Source organism: Taudactylus pleione, unplaced genomic scaffold (genome assembly GCF_031769625.1).
Source record: "Taudactylus pleione unplaced genomic scaffold, aTauple2 ptg000995l, whole genome shotgun sequence".
Classification (NCBI taxonomy): domain Eukaryota; kingdom Metazoa; phylum Chordata; class Amphibia; order Anura; family Myobatrachidae; genus Taudactylus; species Taudactylus pleione.
In genome coordinates this window covers 430,220-442,819 of record NW_028285396.1, presented here as the reverse complement: position 1 = coordinate 442,819, position 12,600 = coordinate 430,220, and the positions used below count along the sequence as shown (strand labels likewise).

General features: G+C 40.1%; 1 protein-coding gene across 6 annotated transcripts in view; it reads left to right on the top strand.

The window, feature by feature from the left end:
• ARMC9 (armadillo repeat containing 9) overlaps positions 1–12,600 on the top strand; it is a 185,628-nt gene that overhangs the window by 167,744 nt on the left and 5,284 nt on the right. For all 6 annotated transcript variants that reach the window (XM_088460934.1, XM_088460937.1, XM_088460935.1 and 3 more), the window contains 4 exons: positions 376–466; positions 1,315–1,373; positions 9,384–9,488; positions 11,570–11,685. In XM_088460934.1, the coding sequence (XP_088317060.1) occupies positions 376–466; positions 1,315–1,373; positions 9,384–9,488; positions 11,570–11,685 (371 nt within the window). The remainder of the gene's footprint in view (positions 1–375; positions 467–1,314; positions 1,374–9,383; positions 9,489–11,569; positions 11,686–12,600) is intronic.

Sequence of the window (12,600 nt, the reverse complement as noted above, 5' to 3'; positions counted from 1 at the left end):
GTAGCATACCTAGTCCTTTGGTCCTTTCTAGTATACCTGGACATTTCATAGAATCATTTTCTGTGTGGCTACCTTAACCACACAGGCAATAATGTGTGATTAAGGTCCTTTCTAGTAGCATACCTGTTAATAGTTGTTTGGTCCTTTCTAGTAGCATACCTGTTAATAGTTGTTTGGTCCTTTCTAGTAACATACCTGTTTATAGATGTTTGGTCCTTTCTAGTAACATACCTGTTAATAGTCGTTTGGTCCTTTGTAGTAGCATACCTGTTAATAGTCGTTTGGTCCTTTGTAGTAGCATACCTGTCAATAGGTGGTTCTAAGTTTTTGTTCTCTAGCCTTCAACTTTGTCTTACAGCTGTGTTTTACTTGTAGGGGATGCAGGAGATTCTGAAATGTTTTATTAATGAAGGCAACCCAGACATGAATCGGCAGATTGAATTCATCGTACGGCAGCTCAACTCAGGTGAGTGCAAACACATAATAACTTGGTCCAGCCATCCATTAATAGAGGGGCCAGGATTTACACTTACCCATGCACTTTTCACACATTACTGACAAGCCCTGCCTACTTCAGTCCTTCTCTCCACATTACATAACATACAATCCTCACAGATTTCGCTGTGTGTTCAGTTTCCATTACAGTTTCCATGTTAGCAGCATAGTTATGGGCTCTTTATAACTGTATATATTTTCCAAAGATGGGGAAAGCACAGAGAGCTACTTAGATCTTGCTGATGTCGCAGTTAGAGCTGAATAGACTTATAGAAGGCAGAATCTTTGTTTACAATGGCACATACTCTTCCAGTATCCTTAGCGCTGACGTGTGTGTGTGTGTGTATGTGTGTGTGTGTGTGTGTGTGTGTCGTGATGTCTCTGCACACAGGTGGACGCACTGTCATCACATTTGACTGAATATCTCTATATTGCGTATATACCAACTTAAGTCAGCACCCACACTGAGCGGGCAGTCGGCGCGTGCACAATGTGGCCGGCACACTAGAGGTTCCATCATCGCTGTGTGGGTGGGACGTGTTGTAGGAAGACGGGATTGCTCTTTAGCACAGGTTCTGGTGCAGTTTTTTTAACTTTAACAATGTGACCCCTGACAGGGTCACATTTCTGGTGACTAGACCTTTAAGATTTAAATGATTCATCTAATTTTAAAATCAGTTGTACAACACTATTTTGCAACACAAGTTCTAAAATAAATGTCCTTTTTCCATTAATATACATATGCAGTAACTAAGATAACTAGATTCTAGATAGAGAAGAAAAGTAACTGGATTTCCTCTTCTTTGTCTTCGGTACCAGAGGAAAAATTTGATGAAGCTGTAGAATCTGATGATGAGGAAGAAGTGGAAGATGAAGAGGTGAGTACTTTACTAAGCATTAATACACATAAAAGGATCACATCGTAGTGTCATCAGGAAGCAAATGGTGGCTCTCACCCCTGTGATCCCTCTCTGCTTCCTTGTTATGCAATGAATGTGATTTGCATAGGTTACCTCACACAGACACGGGTAGTTCAGTTAATCTTTACATTTGATGCACTGTGCCCGACCTACGTTTATGGCCAGATTAAACATTAAGGTTCATCTATGAAACAAGGAAGTAATAAACCACTATGCAAATGCTCTTTTGTAATGTCACCTGATTACGTTTGTGCACTTACATCTAGTTGTACATGAATGCATTTGCAGCCAAGATGTCATCTCTTGGCTGCAAATGCACCTGTAAATGGAAGGATGCGTGCTGATCTCAGACATTCCTTGATAAGAGCATCTAGGGCCAGATTGAATTGGGTGCGAAATAGACTGATTTTATCGTTGGTGATAACATTGGCCAATTTCACCAAAAAACAGGTGAAAACGGGTAGGTACAATAAAAAAATAGGCGAAAAACTCAGGACATGCACCCCAAATAATGGCTGACGTACATTGGAAATTAAAAGTGTATTATTGGCCGTAATAAAAGTACTTAAATTGCGTTGATTGGCGGTAATTTGTATATATGACAAAATGTAAAAAAAAATATAGAAAGCTATTTTTTTCCAGGAAATTGCTGTTCCATGTAAATTGGGGGCACGTTAAAATGGGTGAAAGTAGATTTTCGTGGCGTAAAAGTGCACATTAAAAAAAAACATAAAAAGCGCCTGCTGCAACCACGTGGAATGTTTAAAAAGCTTGACGCATCCATATAGCCCTCCGAAATACCAGACCCAATACGTTAAACCCATTTTCATCAATTTTTTTTTCTTTTCACTCAAAATTTGACCAGTCGTTTTTCACCAAATTACGAAATAAAATTTTGGGGTATATTTATCATTGGGGGATGTCCAAAAGGTTCTGAAATAAATCCCCACATTTTTAAGGCAAAAATAGGGATTTTGCATTTTTTTTTTCACCTGGTCTGAGATGGTGAAAACTTTTCGCCTGTTTTACCCATGCATACTCGGATGCGATAATTTGCCATGAAATCGGCCGATTTCTCACCTAATTGAATCCAGCCCCTAGTGTTGCTCTTAGTGCAAATTCAAGATTTCATTTTATGGGATGGGATTGTCTAACATATAATGAGGGTGAAGGGGACACATTTGCAGGTGTCCTGGCTGTTTTGTAGGAGAGCGCATAGCTTTTTTTTTTTTTTTAATCTTCTTGAGGTCACTTCCATACCAGAAGTCTCTCAGATCTGGTTTTGCTCCTATGCTTAAACAGGGATCCTTCACCATTTCAGTTGTGTTTCTTTAGAACTTTTATAGGTGCACTATAGACAGACCGTGTATTAAAGAGCTGCTAGCAAAATGTAAAAGTTCACGTGAATAAATAGGGGGTTCACCTTATATGTAATTTTGTATGTAACTTTTTAATTATGGCCTCTACCTTACACATTTCCTGAAGCAGCCCAGCAAAACTTGGCTTTGACTGATTTTAAGATTGTGCACTCTGAAATGTACTTGGGATGCACAAAGAATTTTTCTTTTTGCTGTTTTTATGGTTTGTAAATGAGTCTTAGGGGCCGATTCAATTAACTTTGAGCCATGCGATGTGCCATAGCAAGACTCTGATAGGCTTATGAAAACTGCTATGGATATATTATTAATAAAAGTAATGTTTTAGCCAGTAGGTCAGATCTTTAGGAATTTGCATAGGTGGTTACAATTTCACTTTGTGATCTTTTCCAAGGGAAGGGCACATTGAAACAAAATTTCCAGAAGTTATTTAAAGGGGATCCAGATTATCCTCCTTTACTGTAATTGTTTTTGTCAAATAAGAATGATGCTAGTTTTCTGGCTGCCAATGTGGCAGCTCAATCCTCAACTAAATCCAAAAGTTGTACCTCTGGTTGGAGAGGAATAGGAGACCATAACAAACCTAAAGTAGATTGTACCACATATGCCTGCTATATCATAGGGCAGCAACATATTAAGTGGAAATTCTACCTTCTTTCATCCTACAGTATATTTGTTCTTTTCTTTAGTGATCGTGTGTGCGGTGCATTGGAGTCTGGAAAGGGTATAATAAGCTTATGGTTGATTACATCTGGATCTATCTATTCCTTGCAGATATGATGGTGGATTGGAGAACACTATAGACCAGTGGTTCCTAAACTTTCTCCAATCACAGCATCCTTTAGCATCAGTATTTAGTTCTCGGCACCCCTAGGAGAAAAGTTTCTTATTGAGAAATTCTGAAAAAAATATATGAAGTATATTGTGCTCATCCGTCATCTTTAGAGTCAGATATGTGGTGGTGGACTGCGTTGCACTTCTTTTTGTCAACTAATTTTATGATTGGCAGCCACTATCACATTGACCTTAAATATGTTCTGGACCACCCACCCATTGCACTCTTGCAAGTGCCCCATGGCACCCAGTTTGGGAAACACTGCTTTAGACCTTAACCAGTTGCACGGCAGCCAGTTTTGGAACATTAGGCATCCATTTTGTCATATAGGATGAAAGTTTTATGACTTATCCACTTTTTTCATTCTCCTTGTTCTTGTAGCACTTTTCAACTGAAACTTCACTTCTCCAGCTTTACTAATGGGACCACTACCATATGGGACATTACCACGGGGGGCACTATTAATGGGGCATTTACTACTGGGGGCACTACTATAGGGGGCTCTGCATAAGGGGCACCACTCCCGGGGGCTATTTGTAGGGGGCACTACTACTGTTGGCATTGTATAAGGGACACTACTTCTGTGGGCAGTGTGTATAAGGAGCACTACTTTGGGCATTGTGTAAAAGGGGCACTACTGTGTGTCATAACATGAGTAAGGGTCTGCTGTGTGGCGTAATTTGAATTAGGGATAATGTATTATACAGGGCATTACTGCGTGCGGCATAATGTGTGATAAAGGGCATTACTGCATGTGGAAAAATGTGTTATAAAGGGCATTACTCTGTGTGTGGCATAATGTGTTATACAGGGCATTACTGTGTGTGGCATAATGTGTTATACAGGGCATTACTGCGTGTGGCATAATGTGTTATACAGGGTATTACTGCTTGTGGCATAATGTGTTACATAGGGCATTACTGCGTGTGGCATAATATTTAAGGCGCATTACTGTGTACAGCAATTATTCACTATGAGCTTGGGGGAAGCCCGGCACCTCCATAAATAGGGGGGGCGCAATTGGGAACTTTCGCCGTGAGCTCCACAATATCTAGAACCGGTGCTGCTCGCTCAGACTACCATATTTTTGCCTTTGCCCCCTCCTTATATGTGCTTCTGCCTTTTCCCATATTTCCTCTGCCCCTGCCCCATATATGTGCATTTGCCTCCCTTATCTGTGCATTTGCCCCTTCCCCATATCTATGACCCTATACACTTTTCCACTGTGTGCCTCTCCCCATTTGTGCCTTTGCCCCCTTTATCCATTTGTGCCTCTGCCCCCTCACCCAAAAGAGATGAGACCTCCAGGTTAGCACAATTTTCAATTATTAAGCCATTATGTTTTTTTTTTTTTATCCATGTGAACAAAAATGCTTTATTTCTTTTTAACTATTAAAAGTTTGAAAATATTTTTTTTTTATTATTTTTTAACCACTTGCCTGGCATGGTCACATTAGATGCGACCACACCAAGCTTGGCTTTCTTTGACATGGTCGCATCCGGCCACAGTGATCGGGTAATTCAAACATGCTCTCCACTTGGCACTGGCCATGGCTCAACCCCCAGTGTCCTATTCCGCCCTTCACTCTGTCCTGCTATGCCACTTTGTGACAGCACCATCCACGCCGCTGCATCCCGCCCCCCTTGCACTGTCCCGCCTGTCCCACACTCCGTCCCTGCCTCTAATACAGTAAAGTTTTTTTAGTAAACTATAAAATTATCTTTTTAACAAAAAAAAAATATATCACATTATCTAAATACCTATTTAAACTTGATTTAGCATTTTTTTGTTAAAAATATATTGAATATGGTTTAAATAGCTGTTCTGTACATAATTTGTTCATAAAACAATAACTGACAACTTTGGGGCCATTTTTGGGAAAAATATTAGCCAGTTAAGTGATTAAATACTTATCTACTTTATCTGTTTATTGTTTTTTTTGCGTGTGTGCGCATATATATATATATATATATATTTATATATATAATATACAGGACGGCAGAATGACTTTAAGTTGGAGGGGTATATAATTTAAGTTTTGCATCACCCCCCCATTCCCCTCCTTCAAACTTACCTGTTTGTGGATGTAGGTAGGTTGGTAGCACGGGGGAGGAGGCAGGCACCACAGAAGGGGAGGGCGGGACCACCAGGGAGGAGTATAATGGTGGAGCAGGAGGCAGGGGCTATGCATTACAGCAATTATAGCATAGGCTTCACAGTACCTGCACTGCATGGAGGAGGTGTAGTATGCAGTCTATTTATAAACTTTACACCTCATCCACTGCAGTGCAGGGGCTGTGCAGCCAGTTACTATAACGCACAACCCCTGACCCTCCGCGGCCACCCGCTTGACCCCCTGTTCTGGCGCCTATGATTGCGTGTGTGTGTTTTGACCACATCCCCACAACACTGGTCACACTGCCACATCAGTAGTCACAACCCCGTCATGTTGGTCATGCCTCCTGCAGCAGCACACTATAGCCCTTTTTGTATATTTCAGCTCCAGGTACATGTGGACCTTATTCTGGTACTGATCTTAACAGCACAGCATCCAGATTCAATTGGATTATGCATGCTTGCATAGTCCAATTGAATGCCTAAATCACCTTATGGAATCAAGCTTTAATATGAGAGTAGGCATTAGAAACTACACCGACAGCCATTGACTGCATCCATGACCGCGACCCACTCTCCACACTGGCAGAGGGTCACTAGGTACCAGTGGGCACTCTGGGACTCTACATACAGAGGCTACTAAACAATCATTAAGCCTGTACTCGACTATCAGACTCTGCCGCATCCCGAAAGCCTTGATCTCCCAGTGAGGCCCCCACAGCCTACGGGTAGCGCAGCTTGGCCAGAGCAGATTTTCTTTAACCAGAACAGGTAATAGTAACTCCGATTCCAGATACAGTGGTGGCTGGCTGCTGACTCCTGGTATTACCTTTTCCTGTCCCTGGCCCCATTTCACATAGCAGGCACCATCTTCCTAGCACTCCCAAAGCAGGGGACGGGGCTTAGTCCTTATCTTCCTGCTTTTAGTTCCCTGGGCTGTGATGTCAGATACCACTAGTCCTGTGGATTATACAGTAGAGGCGATGATGATGGTTTCAGGAGAGTGGTGGTACGCTTACAAAGGTGCATACAACTGGTAATAGGCACTACTTGTAAAATATCTTTGTGTGGATTAGATTTAATAATATTTTTTTGTGTATGAGAAAATGTGTTTTTGACCAAAGTAATAATTATTGCTTAATGCTCCACGCCACTTGCATGTTAACTTGTGTCCCTTAGGACCACCGCTCCAGGAGATCGGGTTATCCTTTGATAACGGATTGCTGTCAGTGTAAGCACTGTTTGCTTAGATATCTTTGGTTTACTAACCGTGAGCCTTGGGACAATGGCATTTTAAGGATAGACTGTCATACTGGCATATACATAAAGGGCAGATGATGAATGGATGCCCCAAAAGGGATTTTAATGATCAATGATTAATTGAGTAGAATATTAAGCAATGTAATGTGTCCTATTTAATATCAAATATTTTGAATGTATAAATTGCAACACAGGGTTTTTTAGTTAGTTTTCTGACTTTTTTCAGAAGGGTAAGCTTGACCATGCTGAATGGACAGAAAGTCTGGTGATTGGCTGGCCACCTGTGCTAGTGGACAGATGGTTCATAGTGATGTACAGTAACAAGTCTCCTTATCAGTTTGTAGACACACGCCCTGTAATATGCTGATCCTTTTGTGTGCTGAATTTGTCATGTATTTAGCATGTTACACCCTAAAAGGCGGCTGAATTGGCAATCTCCCTAAGGTTCACTTATATTGAACCTGTACAAGTATTCAAGAACTTTCTAGTTTTAGTTAAGAGGGAAAAAAATGCTGGGAAGCTGACCAGGTTTAGCCTGCATCTGTATTATACTGCATATGCCTTGCTGTCACGGCCTTGGTATATCTTTGTGTCGTCCAGTCACTACGTTGTAAGTGATAATAGGACCCAGTGATCATTGACCACTATGATGAACTTGACTTCCTGTATATACACGCGTTGCTACAACACATGACAGAAAATGTAGGCAAAAATTTAGGACATTATTATGCATTATATTAACAATTTTGTGCTCATTGCATACATATAATATTATGGAAAAGTTAAGAAAACAGTCTTTAGGTGGAGTGCTCCAAATTAATTGTAATGGAGCATACACACGGTCAGATTTGTCAGATGAACGATTGAATGATTTGAACGATTTTACCAAAGTTTTGAATGATTGAACGATTTTTGACTGCATTAAAATGAATGGAATCGTCCAAGTCTGACTGCAAACGCATCAGATGTCAGATATCGTTATCTGACAAACGGGAACGCGCATCGTTCATCGTCCATCGTTCAGGCATGTCAGATATGTCAGATTTTCCTTCAGATATGAACGACTGAACGATTTTTAAATCGTTATCGTTCAGATCTGAAGGAAAAATCTGACGGTGTGTATGCACCATTAGGATTTTATTTATGTTCCTGGAAAATGTTGGTCATTTACTATAAACTACTGTATTCAGTCCCCACACCAGAGGCAGCCAGTGTGATATTAAGGAGAGTGTGTCCTCAGATTCTTGGACATGCTGTTGTCAAATAGCAAGGCTAGCAATTTCCTATTATATTGTAAGATTGAGGCATCTTAGAATAGAATGGAAAATTCTCCTGCTTATTAGACTACAGTTCATGAAAATAAAATACACTGTGGTTCCGAAGCAGCGTTGCGGGGAAAAAAAAAGAAAAGCTAACAGATGTTTATTTAAATAATACCTTGTTGAGTTAGATAACCATGAAGGGTACAGGTCTATGAATGTGAAGAAAAAAAGCACAAATGAAGAGTGAGAATTATTGGTGCATTCTGGAGACTGTGTAAGGCTCTGATGGTTTTAGTTAAAACTTAACTTTTTTTTATTTTTAAGTAATTTATGTCATATTAATTGGTAGTTTATTAAATTATATTTTATTCCCAGTTCTGGGAATAAAATATCATTTAATAAACCACCAATTAATACGACATAAATTACTTAAAAATTTAAGACACAAATAAGACACAGAGGTTCTTTAAATTTTATTTCTATCTTATTTTATATCACTTTATTTCTAATCTTTATCGCTGTTCTATTGAGTTTTAATCATCTTTCATGCAATTTATTATAAGAAATAAATAAGTTAAGCAGAGTGCACCAATAATTCTTACTTTTCATTTTTGCTTTTTTTCTTATTAGAGGTATACGTAAGTATACAGTGAGATAGGTAGCACCCAAGTGTCTCATATTAAACAATATATCTAAAAAATGTATTAAAGGAATAAAAATCAATATATCTTATTAAAGGGGCTGTAAAAGAGACAAGGGAGCGTTTTTCTTGTAATTACAAGGTGTGAAATATATCACAAATCAATATAAATTCTGTGGGGAACTATCATAATCTTATCTCTATGAATGTGGACAGCACCGTTGGTGTAATAGTTAGCCTTACTGACGTACAGCACTGAGGTCATGGGTTTGATTCCCACTATGGCCCTAACTGTGTGGAGTTTGTATATTCTCTCTGTGTGTGGGTTTCCCCCGGGTAATCCGGTTTCCTCCCACACTTATACTGGTAGGTTAATTGTATTGCAGAATATGTGTGCGCTATATAAATAACTGGTAGTAATAATATTAATGTATTGTTCTACTACAATGTATGGCAAACTTACTTTGTATTGCATTCAGGAAGAACAAGATGTCCTGGAAGCTGACCTAGACAAGAATGAAGTTATTCAGCCACAACCTGGAGAACTGAATGGAGAAAAGCTACTGACCACAGAGTACCTAGGGGTATGCACACTCAAGCTGCATTTTAGAAGCTATAGAATTGTCTTGCTGAGGGTCGCTGCACTTTTAGAGCTTTAAAACAGATAGTCAACTGTAGCTTTTTTTTTTTTAAATTGATAAAAACTGCTAAAATCACATAATTTGGGCTTTTTTTGTTCCTACAGTATTAATAACCTCAATAACATTAATTTCCACTACTTTACATCAATTTTGACCACCTCACACTATATTGTTCACAAACATACTGTAGGCCAAACCAACTCACAAGTACATGTAATAGAAAACAATACAACAAAGAAATTTACAAAAAATCGTACGTGGAATATCCTTGCTCAAAACAATTAGGGCGGTATTCATCTAGTTTCGCGTACGAGATAAAGTTTCGCATGACAAACTTTTCGCCTACATCGTGTATTTTAGCCGCGGAAACTTATCGTGTGCGAACCTGCGATTCGCCCTATTCAATTCCAAAAGACCCGAAAACAAAGACACGCAAAGTCAGAACAGGCGAAAAGTGGTGTCAGAATCGGGGAAATCAGCCTGAACCCCCCCAAAAGATGGGGATCAATGTAGTACTGCCCGATTAGCCCTAATGAAACAATATGGGGTACTTAAGTTGGTACAATTGCCTCTAATTGGCATCTTTGCACAAGTGGTGAAGAATGGCATTAAGCAGTTTTTGTTGGAGAAAATAAGTAGTCCTGTCAAATTTGGGGTACTTGAAAATGGGTGCAAGCATATTTAAAAGTCGCTAAAGTGAAGTTTTAAAAACCGCACCTATAGCAAGCACCTGCAGTCAAAAAAACACCTCACCCATCCTTGCAGATCCCCGAAAAGTCTATTTCTCTACTTTTTATGTTTGGACCCCCAATTTCAAAGTACTTTTTTGGGTTGTCTTTGATTTTTGTTTAGGGAATTTTTTGACGCAGTTACCCTTTGAGGGGCTGTTCCAAGGGTCTGAGTGGTTTCCCCACCTTTGCACCCCAAAATAAAAAAATGCACTACTTTTCTCCTGCTATTCAGAGGCAAATCTTTTTCCCCTATTACATTGCTTTCCGCGTACGTGAAAAGCGGATGGAATTGAATACGGAGATAAGTTTCCGCCTGGCGAAAAGTCGCAATCGGCTATACTCTTTTGCAGATCTCGGCTTTTCGCTTCTAATTGAATACTGGCCTCAGTGGTAGTTAACAAGCCACAAACAAAAAAACCCTAATCCATGTGTAACTAGCAACAGCAGACATGAATGCTCCTACACAAGTGCACGTGCCCCCAGCACATGCCTATTCTCAGATCCCTATCTGTATTTTCCTCCTGGGGGCGCTGGGCCACCGATGACTGGCCCATGTAAAGCCCCGATCAATCAGCCTTTTTGTTGGGCACTTCCCCAAAATCTTCCCAACCATTAAAAACAGTGCTCCGTACCTGCTATCTCAGAAACAGTGCAGGTCAGATACAGCGTGTTATACAGTGTGGGTTGGATACAGTGCAGGCCGGATACAGTGTGTTCTACAGTGTGAGTTGAATACAGTGCAGGGTACAGTGTGAGCCGGTTACAGTGCGGGTCGGATATAGTGCAGTTTATAGTGCAGGTCAGATACAGTGCAGGCCGGATACAGTGTGTTATACAGCTGGTAGTGTTGGCAGCGGGAGGAGCAGGCAAGTGGGCGGCATCTTCCTACCTTCCTGTGCCCATTGAATTCAATGGGCTTAACACTGATTGGCTGAGTGCCGTGACAGAATGATACCCGCTCATCTCGTGTGTGTGTGTGTGTGTGTGTGTGTGTGTGTGTGTGTGTGTGTGTGTGTGTGTGTGTGTGTAAAATACAGAATATAGAAAATACAATGCTGAACTAAGTGTCGTTTATTTGACAAGCTGGAGTGTCGCCATCCCACATTATAAATATATATATATAAACACACACGTGTTATATGTTGTGGGGAACGTAAACTAAGCTCCACTGGGGCAGGGGCTTACTGTATGTGAATGAATAAATCTTCTCTGTAGAACACTGTGTAATATGTGTGTGCTATGTAATTATCGTGATCTATAAAAGTCATCTTGACTTATCTCACCCTCTTGAAGATCATGACCCATACACTGAAAGTGAAGAGGAGAATGTTTCCTGGTGTATTGCAGAGTGTTGATGAACCATTGCAGAGGCCTGTAACCCCTGGCACTCACCGGGCTGTTTATACAATGTATGTTCTCAATTTTATGTTCTGTATGCACAAAGAAAGCTCCAGTCTTTTTATATTTCTCTTCAAGCACCATTAACATAATACAATGTTCAAGTTAATTAATTTAGTCTAAAACTAACAGGATCATTAAGAGATATACTGTTAAATTGTGCTGTAGGCATACTTGCCTACTTTTGAAAAAGCATTTCAGGGAGATTGTGAAAGCAACACCTATGAGCACGGCAGTAAAGTTGGCGTGTACTGCTAGATCTGAGAGGTGTGTTATAAAATTGATTTATATTTAAATGTAAATGAGCCCCAAAGCAGCTAGTAAGATCTGTATGTTGATGAAAATACCCTGATACTTTTCTGAAAATGCATGTAGTCATAGGGATCATTGTGCCTTATAACCAATGCAGAGAAATTACACTAATTATCCCTTTTGAAAATGTTTATTTCTCTATTTTTTAATATATATAACAGCTTCATAATGGGGTAAGGTGCAATCAGGGAGATTGCTAGACTCTTCAGGGAGTCAGGGAGATTACTGCTATTCCAGGGAGTCTCCCTGACAATCAGGGAGAGTTGGCAAGAATGGCTGTAGGCGAGAGCTGAGTAAGACTTTTAAAGGTTCACTTATGATAGTCCAAAACTACGCAATTCCAAAGCCATATTTATGTAATTGTAATTTAATTGTGCATATAACTGCACTGTGCATCTGCCTATGCTTCTGGGGACTGTGCATTGATGGAATTGCACAGCGTCTGGTTGGAGAATATGCAGATTGGGGGGTAAGTGTTATTAAATAGCAGTTTGTTTGCACTAAATTCTGCACAATAGCAAAATGGTGGATAAAGGCATCTGCCGGGGAAATGTGTGAGTAGAATGCTGCATTATAAGGGCTGCAGATCTTTGTTAGAGGGCAAATAGACGTGA